General features: G+C 40.6%; 1 protein-coding gene across 1 annotated transcript in view; it reads left to right on the top strand.

Moving 5' to 3' along the window:
• homer3b (homer scaffold protein 3b) overlaps positions 1–16,323 on the top strand; it is a 50,965-nt gene that overhangs the window by 29,526 nt on the left and 5,116 nt on the right. The window contains exons 4-10 of the mRNA XM_085373327.1: positions 1,222–1,353; positions 1,804–1,911; positions 4,996–5,004; positions 7,681–7,817; positions 10,316–10,472; positions 14,539–14,649; positions 15,522–15,602. Coding sequence (XP_085229453.1) covers positions 1,222–1,353; positions 1,804–1,911; positions 4,996–5,004; positions 7,681–7,817; positions 10,316–10,472; positions 14,539–14,649; positions 15,522–15,602 — 735 coding nt within the window. The remainder of the gene's footprint in view (positions 1–1,221; positions 1,354–1,803; positions 1,912–4,995; positions 5,005–7,680; positions 7,818–10,315; positions 10,473–14,538; positions 14,650–15,521; positions 15,603–16,323) is intronic.

Genomic DNA, 16,323 nt, shown 5'->3' with positions numbered 1-16,323 from the left:
GGCCCTCAGACCAGCTCTTATAAAAAGCAGCTAAAACTCACCACTTTTGTTGTGAAGCACTTTGTGATACTTCTCTTCAAAGGTGCTGTATAAATATAATTTTACTTTACTTTTATCTTAATTGCAGTTTCCTCATCTGGTACTAGTATAGCACTGATGTAGAGACACTGTTTGTGGAGTATTATATTCTCCTCTCCTGCATTTTATTTAGCAAATGAGATTCTTTGAAGCACTGGAAGAAGATCTGTTTGCTTTGTGGCTGTTTTGGGTGGGATTGCATTACTCAAACACACCCATCGTCAGCAGAAAATCTCTAACGCACCCACATTGGTAACGCAGCCTCCACAGCAGCGCTGAAGCACCTGGGAGTCCCTAACAGGATATCTTGTTAGTGAAAGAAATTCAGAGAAAACGCTGCACTTTGTTGTTTTTCAGCCAGTTGTGCCAATTTGCCACCCTGAGACTGGAGGCTTTTGGAGAAGAGAATAAAGAAATCATTTGGCAACAAATTCACCTCACCAGACTGCTCACTCGAGAATATTACAGAAGAGACACAACAGAACGAGCTTTTTCACGTAGCTCGCTTTCCGTGGCCTGGTTATAGGTTGTTTTTGTCTCTGATTGCAACTGTATGTGACACAAATTTATTTTTAATGTCAGGGATTATAGTCACATGATTCGTTTGGTGATGCTGTGATTGTTGCTCACACACTGCCCAGTTTGCTGTGATGAGCTACAGTGAATAGATGCTCTCTTTTCGCTCAGTTTGTACAAATGAAAAATCGTTTTTTGTTGGCAGTAATTATTAATGTCCTTCTTCTGTTTGATTTGTATATCATCATTTATCCCCGAAAGGGATCTTGGAAAACAGACTTTTGAAATAACTTGACGAGTGCCAAACATCTCACTAGTTAATTATGATGGTGAAGATCATCCACCCTGACCTTGATTGGTTTATTAGAAAAACCCAAATACTTCATATCTCAGATTTATGTTTATCTGTAAGTCCTCTGTATGCTTTATAGATGTAGTCTGCATGTGCTCCAGTCTACATATCAAATACAACATATTTAACATCTTTTTTTGTGCCTCTTTCTTATTTATGTCCTACATTTCTGGCAGCATTGCTTCATTTATCACAAAAAATAGCCCACTTTTCCTTCAGGGATCTTTCTGCGCTTTATTCATGTGGTTTATTGTTTTTACTCTCTGTGGCGCCAGGCCATCATCAACAGCACCGTCACCCCCAACATGACTTTCACCAAAACCTCCCAAAAGTTTGGCCAGTGGGCAGACAGCCGGGCCAACACAGTTTACGGTCTAGGCTTCTCCACAGAGCAGCAGCTGCAGCAGGTGAGCACAACACACACACACACACACACACACTTCAGAGCGTCGCTAATTTATTAGATGTCGCAAACAAAGAGGAGATTTAAGAAAGAGGACTGTGAAGCAGTAGAGGTCACTCCTGTGATGATCAAGGGCAGCGTTTTCTCTTTGGTTTTGAACATCTTTCAGATTATATTTAAAATGCATCCACAACACACGTGTGCATTTTCATTTTACCGCAGTGTTTCCTTTGGTGACGTTCATTCATCTTCAAGATTTCTCTGTTTACCTGAAATGAATTAAAGGGAGTTTAATTTACTAGATTTAGCACTGTAGATAATTTATTGCGAGATCAGAGAAACTTTAGTGCCAGAACATAAATTGATCGGACACTCTAGATATTCTCCAGGAGGAAACTTTGTGACGTTTTCAAACAGAGTGTAATTTCTGTCTTTTCTCTTCCTCAATCTGCAGTTTGCTGAGCAGTTTAAGGAGGTGAAGGAGGCAGCCCGTCTAGCCAGAGAGAAATCCCAGGAGAGGTTTGAGCTGGCCAACCCTGCACTCAACATCGCAGCTCCACAGGTAAAGCGATGCTGCACTTGCTTAAATCTCTAAAAAAGACAGGTTATCCTCTTACTCTGGTTGATTGGAGCATCCTAGAGGGAGAAAATCAAAACTCCGTATCTCACAAGAATCAAAGTGAAAGCAGCTAAAAATCATAACAGATCTGAGAATTACCATCAAAGACATATCAGCGTTCAGCTATACGACGAGGGAGGGATGCACGCAGTCTTAGTAGTGTGCGTGGTTTTACTTCAACTAATAAATCATTACAATAAAATGAGGAAAATGTGATATAATTTGTTTTCTTCATCATATTTAAGAGCTGTTGGTAGCAATTTTAAACCATTAGCTATTTTGAAAGCTTAAAGTTTGATCTTTAAAACCATGAACATATCTTTATACATATGATTTCCTGATTAATTTTGAAATGCGTTCCCAAAGTGTTCCCAAATTCGAAAAATCCAGAAAAGAAGTAAATAAAACACATTTTCATTTGCAGTAAGGACACTGGGCATAGAGATATGATTTTAAGCTCTCAGTCAGTTGGTGTAATGTGAAAGGCCTGCATCACTGGGAGGTCAGAGGTCAGGGTTAGTAACATAATAACGAGCAGATGTGTTACTTGCAGTCGCCATGGCAACAAGAGACCTGTTTTGTTGGCTGGTTGATTTTGAAAAAGAAAAAGACTTCTCTCAGCACATGAATATGTCTCAATAAGCCAACCACAGACACACACAGAGAAATGTCACCCGGTTAGAACTGCAAGGTCAGAGGCAGGCGAACAAGCTGGACTGATTTCTCAATAAGACAGCAGTCATTGATTTTGTGGCAGGCCGTAAACGCAGAGGCGCTGTGGCTATTATCACGTCGTCTCTCTTCTGGCTCACCGCAGCGCATTGTAAAACACCATACTGCTGACTGTCTGCGGCGGTATAATGTGGAAATAATACCCAATCAACGTTGTTATAGGCTGCGAGCACACGAGGACGAGGCAGGTTTGAGCCGCTGCCAAGTATTGATGGCAGCTCCAGTGTGGCAGTAATGCCAGTCAAGAGCTCCATTAAGGCTGTTAAGCTTTTGTAAACAGTTGCCAATGTGTGAGTACTGTTTAAAGTTCTCTACAAACACATGGGCACATTCTGCCTGACAGCAACTCGCTCGGTTGTGCAGAGCGGAGTTTAAAGCGTTATGCAAGCGTTTGTTGAGAAACTTATTGCTCTTAAATTAAAAATACAAAAATACTTGAGCAAAGGCACAATAAACCGACAAACGTCTTCCTAACTTCCCCGCGTGCAGTTCTGCAGAGAAGCTGCGTTATTTTGTCTTGTTTTGTTTTCCTGCCAGTGCATCAATAGGTCTTGTATCACCTACAGTTGGTCAGTAAAAGCCCTGTGGTATTGCAGAGCTGTATCTTTGCAGCCTCAGGCTCTACCGAGCACATATTCTACGTGTGTGTGTGGATAGCAGCAGGGGATCTGCATGCAGCGGAGCTCCAGTTTTCTGGCTTATTTGCAGAGCTTAAAGATGAGATGGAAGAGGAGACGGCGAAGCCGGCGAGATAAAATAAATGAACAATGATAAACAGACAGAGCTGTAACTGGGATAATAGTTTTAAGGAACTGAGAAATAATTAGGAAGAATATTTCATTGTATTTAAGGGTTTTAATACTCAGTGAGAATAAAACCCCAACCCAGATAAACTCCTGTATTTTATTGGCATTAATTAGCTTCTAGAAGGATTTTCTTTTATTATTACAATAATATCCAGTTTGAAATGAGTTGAAACACGACTGCACAGTAAATGTATGTCAGAAACAGTCCATATGTATTCGTGTTTCTCTCAGCGTGATCACAGCAGGCTACAGAAGCTGTTACCATCCTCTGATGGCCTGCAAACATTTGTTTCTTTTCCTCTTCGTCTCCTTCACTCTATGCATGTCGAGTCAGAAATGCCAGCTATCAATATTTTAAACCCCTGTCTTGACATTAAAAGCAGCTGAAAAGTGAATGCATTACTGTGTGTCGTTCAGTGGGTAAGGACAGGTGCTTCAAGGGAAACCCGTGCAGGTACCTTCAGATGCATAGAGACATGAATAAGTCAAGTGGGGAGTACAACTGAGAGAGAAAGAGAGGCATTATAGAGCTAAGGAAGCAAATGGACTGAGGCTGGGATAAATAAGTAAACAGTGTAGATGTACTTAAGACAAACAGTGGTGCGGAGCCGTCATGAGGAAAGCTCTCAGGAAAGCAATTTAATATTTACAGTTTCTGGGATTCCACCGATTATCAAGCCGGGATTCTCTCAGGACCCTGAAAAGTTTATAAGTTGCTGTTTATGTGTTTAAAAAAACAACACGCACGTGCATTATATTGTATGAGTGCCTGCTGAGCTGGGCATCACAAACTGAATGTTCTCTTTTATGATGACAGTGGAAAAATATGTGCTGCGTTTATTCTTCTTTTATATTTACTCTTAATGTTTCTTTGTTGCTAAGCTCGCCTTGCTGTTGTTTCCATGGACTGTCCGTCAGTCTGTGTGGGCGGGACTTCTGAGCGCCTCTTAATCTGTTGGTACAGTTTGTCCGTGTGTTCGTCCTTCAGCTGGAGTCAGTGCTTCTGCCAATAACCTTGTGTAACTCCACACAAACAAGTGGCATGCAATGTCTGGAAAACAGTATATGCTTAGTTAAAATAACTGTGCTTAAGCCAGATTTGAAAGCCCTTGAAAGCATCATTTACTGTGATGTGCAGATTAATTCTTGTCTCGTCCCTCGGCCGCTTGCCTGTAACCTTCAACTTTCCCTCCGCATCTGCGAGCTGCACTTACAAGTTCTCTTGCTGGGTAGCACCAGTTTCCTACTACTGTGAAGGCTGTTTTTGTTAAAAGGAGACCAAAGTCACTTGTAAATGTCGAAGAAATTGTTTCACTGTGACACGCAGAGGAAATCCACAAGCAAAAAAAAAGATCCCTCGCCATGCCTCTGATAACTGCCTTTGCCTTCACTTTAAGAGGGTTTTTTTTATCATATAATAACATTTTTTCTCTCTCCTCTTCTTTCTCTTTTGCTGATGCATCGTGGGACGCACGCTCATCCATCTCAGCTTTCACAGGTGCGTGAAAACACAAGCACCAACCTACAACAAACACAGCAAAGATGACTGTTTTGTCGATGGAACTGCTGCTCGTAGACTTGGTGTTGCACGGACACTCGCGCTCAATAATTTATCTGGAGTCTGATCAAAGTCGACTTGAGAGCAAATTAAAGTTTCAGAACAAACCGAGCGTTTGCCGCGAAAGGGAAAGCGATCTTTAAGTATGGCTACAACAACAACAACAACAAAGAGTGTAATCGACTCTGTATTTTTTCTTTTAATTTAAGTATTACAGAAAACTGAATTCATCACGCCTCCCCCATCATCAGGGGAAACATTTCATTGATTTCTTTTTTCTCCCCAACATCTCCTGAAAACAAATGCACAAATACATCCTTTAAAAACTGGAAGTTGTTTGAACTCTGGCTAATTAGTCCGTGTTCTTAGCGTCTCTGTTTTGTTTCCACTCAGTCTGTTAGCAAACAACACACCAAATTTAAAAAAAGGGGGAACCTGCTGTAAATGTGCAATCCCATTTATGACTTAAACATGATCTGTGCTATGAATTATTCAGCAATACACATAGTCGATTCGTTGGCTTTGGGGGTCCGGACTGGAGTTGTTTTAGCTTTGATTTTCCTCCTCTCTCATTCCTTCCTTTGGACACAGAGCTCATCCACATTGAGTCAGCTGTGTGTTTTATTTCCATATCCATCCATAAGCATAGACTCGGAGCTGCTGAGCTGTAGATAATAAACCGTTGTCCTCAGGGGAACAGAGTCAGGCTCACTCAAATTAATAATACAAGCTCTTTCTACAGTAAGTGCAGGGTTGCGATACTCCAGTGAGAGACTGGGCCGTTGACGAATTCAGGTTTGGGTTTCCATGCAGAAGAAGAAGAAAGAAAGAGGGCGACGGGTGGTATAGAAATGTGCCTGAGCTAATTCATCTGCATGCTTTTAAAAAGCAAGTGGAGCTGCCTTTTAGCCCACAGCCTCAGATTAACCAGAGTGGTTCCCAAAAATGTGTGACAGGAAGCATGAACCGTTTTCTGGGCAGCAGGGAATGTAAATATCAAAGCAGATTGGTTAGACGAGCCAAGTATAATGTCAGATTTTAGGTCTCTTTTTATGTTGCTCAGTTTGATTAAGCTAAATACTTGGGCTAAAATATGGGTATGGTGTTCAGCTTAACAAATATCTCAAATATTTGTGCTCAGATAATGTGTAAAGAAGCGGTGGGTTAATTTTATGAAGGCTCTTGTTATTTCAATAATTCATCTGTTATTTAGTTTTCAGAAAAAAACAAATAGTTTACATTGATGTCTTGGTATATTTCTGTAGCCTCCTATTAATAATTCCATCTTAAATTTAGTCCCTTGCTAACATCAAAGGAGGTTTGGAGGTCAGTTACTGGGTTTACAGTCCATTCTTCAATAATAACACTTAAGGTTGATTGAGGAACTTCTAGCATTTAGGAAACTCTTTAAAATGACCTGTTCTTTCATAAATGTTTGTTTTTTGCTTGATTTTATACGCCTTTGGCAATGGGGCTGAAAACACTTGATTCAAAGACAAAGAGACTGTGTGGATGATTATTTTTGGTTCATCGAGTGAATATTTATTCAAAAAAGGCAGTGACTAAAAATTAGGCTTGGCTTTCATATTTAAGGTGATAAATCTTATATATTTGACAGAATAAAAGTCTGAACGTGAAATATTCCATGACATCTGCTGAGGAGGATCATGTGATGTGGAAGACAGCTGTTGAACAGCTGTTGGTGTTTGAAGTTGATTTTTATGTCTGTTATTTACTTTTATTATGACACAAGCTAGTCTGAAATTAACAGTTAATTTTCCCTAAACCCTAAACCAGCTTCCAAAATGAACGTTGAATCCCTCCAGTATGTAACCTGTGCTACCAGTTCGCCTCTTACCAGATGTGCGGTATGTGTCATTTCTCAACCAATGCACACACGGTGACACGATGCACATACTTTTTCTGTACACACACGGAAAGATGAGCCCTTGGAAGGAGCAGCTGTATCTTAGTCACTTCTTGTTGAATCAGAGTCCAATCAGATCTGTGATGCTGTATAAAAGCAGCTGGGCTCCACACATGGCTGCTCGCTTTGTGTAGAGCCTGTTTACAGAAGCCCAGATGGGACATATCAAGCACCGGTATGTTGAGCTCTGTCCTGTGTTGTTGCTACTGTGTTTGGTCTGTTGTGTCCCGATGACAGGTTTGGGTATAGGGATGTTAACGGAGGGGCCACCAGTTTAAACCTATGCTTTGAAGAAAGAGCAACAGAAATGTAGAATTATTGGCCTGCATTTGGCCATGCTGGTCTATCAAAGCATTCACTGTCATTTCTACCACACACTCAATATAACAATGCAGAATACTGGAAATGTACCCTGTTGAAGTGCTCTTGCCACTTAATCGTGCACTTTCTGCTTGAGCACTCTTGTTGTCTGATATGAAAACTGCAGCGCAGCTCCTGAGGATTTACGGCGTAATCGCAAACAAGGAAGAATCCCCTTTTTCCAATAACGCTTCCATGAAAGGTCCTGGTTTATCTAGCCTTTTTTCTTGTACTACACGAAACTGATGGTTTGACATCATGTCATCTCTTCAGTGTTCAGATCCTGTTTGTATTGTTATCCCCGTTGGTCCGTGCGCTGTCTGTTTTAGGAGCTGTCGGAGGACCGCCATTCACCGCCGCTGCTGTCAGTCAACGGGCCCGGGGAGGAAAAGCTGTTTCGCAGCAAGAGTGCTGAAGTGGAGCTGACAGCAGAGAAAGAAAGGGTCAAGAAGATGTTGTCTGAAGGGTAATGACAGATTGTGTTTCTGCTCGAGTCACCGAAATGCTTAAAACTCCCTCAACAGATGCATATACAGACAGAAAGAAAGCCATAAAATGAAAATGTTTCAGTCTTTTCTGACATAGCAAAAATATATCATATTGCTATGTTTTTATATAAAAATAAAGCAATAAACTGTTCTAGATTATTTTATAGGTTTCAAACAGCCATGGGCTATCCCTGTCAGATGTGCATGTGGGAGTACTGAAACTTTTAGAAAGCATTCTCTTTAGCTTGCTACCTCAAGAAAACTTTTCTGTATTGCTTAGTCACAGTACAACTGTTTTCTTCACTGGAAATCCAAAAGTATCTTAAACAAATCTGTCACTCCCTCCTTTTACATACTGTACTAAGAATGGATAAAGTAATGCTTTAACTATAAGAAAACTCCCTGTTATTCACCAGTGACATCAGGTTTCTCCTCCTAAATGTATTCATATGCATGTTGCCAGATTTTGATCGTATTGAAGTACTGGATTATCTTTTGATTAAGCTCATCACTTGGATCCTCCATCTTTTGTTTCACGTACCCACTCGTACAATGCAGTGTCTAACCCCCAGCTTGGCTGCACGAGCATATGTAAGAACTCAAAGCACTGAGTAAAAAGTCCCCTGTATCCTGTCTGAGGCGGACTTACGAGCCATTAAATTGCAAAGCCTTTATAGAGTGCACGCCATTGTTAAGGCGTCACACTTCTCTGCTTTTTGCATTCAAAGAAACTGAACGCATGACTTCTTTGGCGCGTAGTGATGGTATCGTGGATGTATTCCACAGATGAGGAAAACCGTTAGTCATCCTGGAGGCAGAAGTGGCGCTCACTCTGCATCTGTATGCTCTCTTTTCAGATTAACATCATTAGTGAACATGCAGTGGAAACCGGAATGAATTGTGCCTTTTTAGTTCATATTTCACTTAACGTTCAGGTGATTTCTGCACTGTGGCATCGAGCTGCATCATGGGAAACGAGCACCGCTATGGCCAGCTTTCCTCGCTTTACTCCTGAGTGGCTGGAATCAGGTGTGTTTAGCCAATCAGAAGTTAAATGGGTCAAGCAGGTCAAGCAAATATGTGATTTTTATTTATTTTTTATTTATGTAATCCAAAATCACAGATGCCTCAAAGTGTTTACAATAAGAACACATAATTTTAAAATGAAACATGAGACTGAGTGCTAGCACAGTAGCAAGTGATGATATATATATATATAGTTCTGCGTGTGGGTACCACACATCTGGAATATTTCGTTTTGATTTATTCTAGGAACTAAAAATCAAGAAATACAGTTTTTATTTATGTATTTATTTTTTGAAAAGAGCGAATGGCCAAGGACTGAAAATGAACCCTCCTTACACATAAGCTCAAACATTGTAGCTAATTACCTAGAAAAGCAGCAGTGAGTCGGTCTGAGCTCTTTACAGGTGGACTCTCCCCTGGTCTGCAGTGTGGTATGTGTGCATATCTGTGCCTCTTCTGTAGCAGGCAGATTAAACACCATCACCTGAGGCCTAACCATAACGTTTGTGCTCTTTTTAATCTGTATGTGTGTCCATGACTTAAAACCACCCAGGCCTGAAAGGTGCTAAATTTTGCAGCTCGTAATCATCATCATCATCATCACAGCGGTCATTATTGATCCCTCAACCTTCCATCTGGGACCAGTGAAGCACTTCTCAGCTGCTTTACAGCCCATTATTCCAACAGTTTTATTTTATGATTGTTTTAGGCCAATGCAGGCCCTTCTCTCCCGTTGCTATGGTGAGGGGTATTATGGTTGCCAGTTTTAGTCGTTATGGTGGAGACTCTGCTTCCTAAAGAGGAAGCTCTCTGCTTTATTAAATATCGCCACTGAATTATGACCTTTACCGGCACACTGAATCTTTCCCACAACTTAATAAAGCAGAACAAATTACCGCTGTTGTTTTGGGGTTTTTTAGTACCCTGTGGTACAATTTCCCACTGATGAAGGTGAGTGTTGCTCTGCTCTGTTGCAGATTTGGAACAAAATGATTCTAAAAAACCCAAGAAAAATTATCATGCCATAATAATTATTTTTGCATTTCTTGGTCCACTTTAATTCCTAAAAAATATTTGCTGAAGCTTTTTAAAGGCATAATAAAAAAAAGCTCACTGTAGTAGCACTTATCCAAAAAAGATATAAAGTCATCATAACGTTCATAATTTGCAGAACTCGTCTGTCTCCTTAAATTCATTAAATGTCAATAGACTTCCTCACACAGCTACTGCAGGATAATAGAAATGTTTCACTCTATTACCTCTGTATCTTCTGCTTTCTCCTTTCCAAGGTTTCGATCCAACAGTGTCAAACATTATCTGTTTAAAGTAGCATCATTTAACAGTTGTGATTGGTTCATTCGATTGATTTGGTTCAGGTGAACAAAGAGAATCAGAGTACCAGTTCTTCAGGAGAATTAACGAAGTCTGTGTGTGGCGAACTTGTCCTCAGGTCTATGTGTGAGATCAACTTGGAAGCTGAACTCTTCACTCTTCAAGACAGCAATGCCAAGCTGGTGGCAGCACTGCAGGAAGCTAACAGCAGCGTGGAACAGTGGAAGAAGCAGCTGGCTGAATACCAGGAAGAGACCGATCGCCTCCGAGACCAGGTGACCTTATGTAGTGCACAGAGGAGTAATTACAGTAGGCTTAAGTTGAGTCTTTTTCAGTCAGTGTTTGAAGAAATTCACATTATACTTTGAAGATGACACTGAAGATGCTTTCACAGTCTTGGGAAAAACGATAGGGGCCTGATTGACTTGTTAATACAGAATTTTATTTGAAGTCACTTTATGAAACACGATAATGAGACGACCAATGAGACTTATTGATCTAAAAGAAAGTACAGTGCCATATCAAAGTCTTAAGCCACTCCTCGTTTGTTTATATTTCTCTAGGAAAATGGGAAGTAAATGCAGCAGTTCATGGAAATATGTCCAAACATACATGGAAATATAGTAAATGAGTAAATCACAACGTTAATGAGTTTGCACTTCTTAAGGAAGTCTTATCATTTCTGTAGTCTTCAGGACTAATTCTCCAGGCTTCTCGAAGGACATTCAAAGCTCTTCTTTGGATGTTGGCTGCCTCTTGCTCTGTTTCCTGTCAACATGATCCCACGCATATTCAACACAGCGTCAATACTGTTGAGATCCCGGCTCTGGGGAGGCTTTATAACTACACTAGCAGTGTGTTTGGGCTCTTTGTAGCTCTCCCCTGACCTCTTCTGTACATATTAATGATGATTTGAACCAAAGCTCTCACATTTGGATTCGTCACTCCTGTTGCCACTGATTTTTTTCAGTTCATTTCTTGTGTATTTTGGCACATCTTAGCATTTCTCCCAATTTTCCTTCCTTAAGAACAGCTTCTTCACCTTCCAATAAGACCACAGCGGACTTGTTTTTTTAGGCTGGACTGAAAAGCCAATGTCCAAAAAACTTAAACACAGTAAGTGTCCTGTTTTATGCTCCTGCGCTGTATGCTACACTGTGTGATTTACAGTAAGCACTATGGGGGACTTGTAAACTGAATATGCAGCCCATTGTGCATTGTTGTTGTTGTTGATAACTGTTTAGAAATTATATTTATGGGTATGATGTTAACCTAAACTAGCACAAATGCATCTATCGAGTTTCTTCTATAAAACTTTGTTTTACTCATTTATACAAATGTGTCAGTATCACATTAAAATCCCTACAAGGCCTGCTCCAAACTGCAGATGCATTTTTCATCCAGCCCCCCCTCCCTGGGATATTTTCTGTTGACGGGCTCCCGTGATAGTCGCAGGGCCAGAATGCAGACATTTCATATTTAATTTAGGGAGAGGAAATTCTGCCCTTGGTCGAGCTTAACGACACAACTTTATTGCAACAGAATTAAATGCTGCTGCTGCAACCCAGTCTGCTCTATAACCTTTACAGTACTGCCTCTTTTCAGATTGCGTTTTTTTTATTATCTTCAATTCATCTATTTCTGAGTGCAGGTGAAAGTTACACACCTCCCCCCAAAAAACACAAACACACACACACACACACACACACACACACACACACACACACACACACACACACACACACACACACTGTAGCAAAGTCAACCATTTGGCTGGAAGTAGAGCAGGCCTCCAGGGTTTGGTAACAGGGTGGCAGGGTTTTGTTTGTTTTTTTCCTTTTTTTTCCTGGAGGGGGGTGAGGGTAGGACACCCTATACTGCCCACCTCCTCCCCCCTCTGTGCCCCAGTTAGTGGAAGAAGATAAATCACTGCAGGAGTAGAAGGAGAGAGGATGGCTGGCTTTCTCCTCCCTCGTCCCACTCTGAGCAGCTTCAGCCATGTTTGTGTTTGTCCACCACAGAGAGGCTGACAGCAATTTGTATGCATTTAAGGATATTTGAATGGTTCTTTTTTATAGTATATTTTTCCATTTTAGTGTATTTTGTTCTTCTGCCAATCTAGTTTGAGTTTCATTGGCACATACCATATAAATATTTAACAATTAATCAAATTAACTACACTGACAAGTTTATGTCAGCGCTCTATTGCTGTTGTAAGCAGATGCGTCTCGGTTATTTAAAACAGTTCAACTTTAGTGGGAATATTACAGATACCACAGTTCTTACAGGCTTTTTCTCATGCTACACTATTTGTGTGGAGTTCAGAGAGATGGAGCTACTGCCTCTGGGGACAATGGCTGTCACTCACAGACCAGGTTAAACCAAAGCCCCCATCCCCCATCCCCAGCCTGCATTGGTTTTTGTTAAGCTCGGCTTGGCTGGAGTAGCGTACCTTGGCATCTTTAAAATGCCACTTTGAAATTACCTGTTAAAATGCAGAGGACACGCTTAAAGGAGAGAAAATGAAAAGTCGTCCATTTCTGCAGCACCGGCATTAAAATAAACCGAAAGTAGAAGATCAAGGGCTTGCTTGAATCCCACGGCTATTTCTTTTTCTCAGATTTGTTTGAGCTCTGCTCTATTATGCATCGTAAATGGGACTCTAAAGCACAAACTGGTATTATTTAGGAACTTTCACACTGAAGCCATAATTTATCAAAAAATCTCAACTACGTGGGGGACATCTTCCCACTTCTTATTTCCCATCAACAGTCAAACCCCAGATACATTTATTGTCATAGAACAGTAAAGAGTAAATAATCACATTTTAAACAACTGGAACCAGAGATTTTCTTGCATGGTTGCACAAAATGTTAAATAAAATTACTGAGCTGATTGTTTCACTGGAAGAATTTTGTGTGATGCATTTCATTTTAAGGAATTATCAAATAGAAGCTGCAGTCTAGTCACATGTTTTAGTCCCCATTGGCACGCACTCGTTTAATTTAATACAATGCAAAGTGATTAAAATGGTCAAGTGATCTCGAGTAAAACGGTAACCTTTCGTTATTGCTCAAGTGTCTCGTTATCAAATGCTATTCCTTTAATCAAATGGGGAGCAAAATTAAATATGTTATCGTGACCTCTAGCCCTGTCACTGTTTGTGCCTCGGTCTGTCTGTTAAACTACAAAGGCCTAAAAGACGGCTGAATCTCATCGTGTTCAGACTTCAAATGCTGCACAGTTTGTCCTTGTTTCGTCAAACCGTCTGTCAAATCTTGACGGTCTTTGACTTTTTCATTAATATGCTAAACACATGGAAGTGGGTCAGATTGGGAAAATATCTTTCAAAAGGTCAAACCCCCTCGAACAGCTAAAAAAAAAGTCTCCAAGGCGAGAGGCTTCAGTGCTGTGGCCATTGGCAGCAAAGCTTTTTTCCACAGAAGCATTTTAAGTGTGTGTGTGCGTGTGCGTGTGCGTGTGTGTGGTGGGGAGCAGAGTCAGGAGAGAGGCAATGAATAAAGAAAATGTCCTTGATTCATTTGTAAATTGCACAGCAGTGTGGTGCATGATAATTCTTCACTAAATGGACTTTTATTAGCTGTGAAAATCACTTCACTTGCTGTTTGTCTGCACATAGATGGACAAAAAAGTGTTTGTGCATAGACCGTGGTCATGTTGGTTTCCATTAATAGCATGAATTAATTCTGTGCATTGTGAAAATTATATCACACGTTAGGATTATACTTTGGATTCTTTGGTCTTTTTGTAAGGCTGATTCTTGTTTGTCATATCTGTGTACGAGAAAGATTATGTGAAAACATAATAACATGAAAACTGGACTGATTAGCTTCAAGACTAAATTAGATTTAGCTAAAACTAAATCAGACCGTCTCAGGAAATGAGATTGAAATTGCCTGGCTTCCATACTTCTGGTTTGCTGTCGATTTTCATCAGTCAGATTCAAAACTATGCTGGTTACAAATGAGACTTCTTTTTGCACAGTTTGATACATGCTCGATTACTGTTTACAGTATAATATTTCGCATCGCACTAGTTCTGCCTGAGTTACATTAAAAGCCTGAATCTGTGATCCCATGTTCCCGTCCATGCTTCTCTTTCGATTAGTGAAGCTAAACATGGAGTGACAGTCGCCGCTTCCTATTTCTGGATTTCTCTTCCAACATTTAAAAGGCCCCCGTCTTTTTAAGATTTGTGATATCTCTCAAAACTCACCTTGGATGGAAGCCTTTAGAAGGTGGATTTAGATGGTAGTCTTGCTTTTCTTATCTTATAATGTTGTTTTTAATGTTATTCATTGTGTGTTTGTGTGTGTTCCAGGTGGCCGAGCTTGAAGCCCAGCTGGGGCGTCCTTCTGCTGGACAGCCTGGTAAAGAGGAGCTGAGCCGGTCACTGGAGGAGTTGGAAGCCCTGCTGCGAGCCAAAGACCAGGCAAGACACCAAATTTCCTCTCAGCAATGCACACTGTCCAAATCTATTTGCATTTGTACTTACATTATGTACTGCCAGCAGTCTTTTGGATGTGTGAGCCTGAATCTTCTTCTGATATTCAATTACGCCATAAAAACTCTGAAAGAGTAAGTGTCATTTTGAATATCTGTTCTCTAAATCATCTTGAACGCGTTAAATGAAATATTTTCTTGTACTTGTGTAAAAGGTAACTACTTGATAAAATGCTGCAGAGTTCGTGCAGACAACGACAGAAGAATGTGTTCACTGGCTTTTTTCATTTGTTGTCTGCTAAGATCTGGATTCAGCTTTGAGGCTCTGTCGTGTCTGTCGCTTTGATCACGCTGAAGAGTGCTTTGATAAAATGTCACAGTCTTACGGAACACGACCGAGATGTAGATGTTCCGAACCGCCTCCTCCGTACTGAATGACAGATTTCTGATGGCATCTGTAACTTTTCTAAAACACACATCATCTTGTCAAACGGTGCATGTTTCTGTGGGTAAAGTCAATGTCCGCTAATGCACGCAGGACACGCTGAGCCAAGAAACGTTTCCTCAGGATAAATAAAAGCAAAATGCTCCTTTGAAAGCAGCCCGCTGCTCTCTGCCAGCTTCATTAACATAACCACATCTGTCCCGTCGTTTAAACACAGTCCACTTTTGGCAGCCGGATTCATGCAAGGTCACAGTGGCATGTTTCCCTCCCTCCTTCCCAAGAAGATGAAGGCGTCCCAAATCTTATCACTGACCCCCTTTATAAAATTAATGAGGAACGCTGCTTGTCCTCGGGACATTGAGGTACATGAATCGGAAAGATGGTGTTGTAATTATTTGGAGTTACTGTGTTTTCAGGAAATTCACAATCTACAGAGCAAGAAAACAGATGTTGGCGAGCTAGAAAGGGAGAGGGAGGAGGCCATGCAGAGACTCAAGGTAAGCTGCAGTTTTGTGACTGACTCATCAAATTGGACAACTTTGTCGTGCTGCACAAATAACACATTTGTGGAAAATGTCACACATTTTTATAGCTCAACGACTATCAGTTCTGAAGTTGCTGATTTTCTTCCTCACGCTGTAGTAAAATGAACATTTTAGGACTTGTTTACTCTTTGCTGTACAAAAGATTACATTTGATGATGTCACTTTTTAGGTTGGTAGAATATGCTTTTATATTTGTCAGTTTTCTGATGGCATGTTGGCTAATAAGTAACCGCTCGTTCTAGAAAGTCATCAGCAGATTAGTGTATAATTAATATAATGGATCCCTATATTAGATTGCAAGTGTGACATCCGTCAACCTGATAAGCAATGAAAATGCTCACCAGGCTGACTGATGTGTGTCAAAGTCTTCAAAATGGAAAATTATTGGCGCCGCTAGCTGACCAGTTGTGATTTTCCACAACAACCAGACATAAAAGGGATTTTTTTTCTTTAACAAACTGTTAAAATACTTATGCATAACCTTTAGAGGTTAGTGCATGACACTGACCTAAAGCACTCTAGTCCTAAAAAGGGTTTATTTTTAGTTGGCAGTTTTCATGATCTGTTACATATAAATGTCCTTTTTGCTGTTACCCAAACCAGGGCATATGAATAATCAGGGACAGCTATAAAAGAGACCGTACAGTTCAGACAAGAGTAAGTGTGGCAAAGA

The sequence above is a fragment of the Diplotaxodon limnothrissa genome, linkage group LG15 (assembly GCF_057381915.1).
Source record: "Diplotaxodon limnothrissa isolate DT_005_m linkage group LG15, D_limnothrissa_male_GT1.1, whole genome shotgun sequence".
Classification (NCBI taxonomy): Eukaryota; Metazoa; Chordata; class Actinopteri; order Cichliformes; family Cichlidae; genus Diplotaxodon; species Diplotaxodon limnothrissa.
This window is presented reverse-complemented; position numbering and strand designations above follow the sequence as displayed.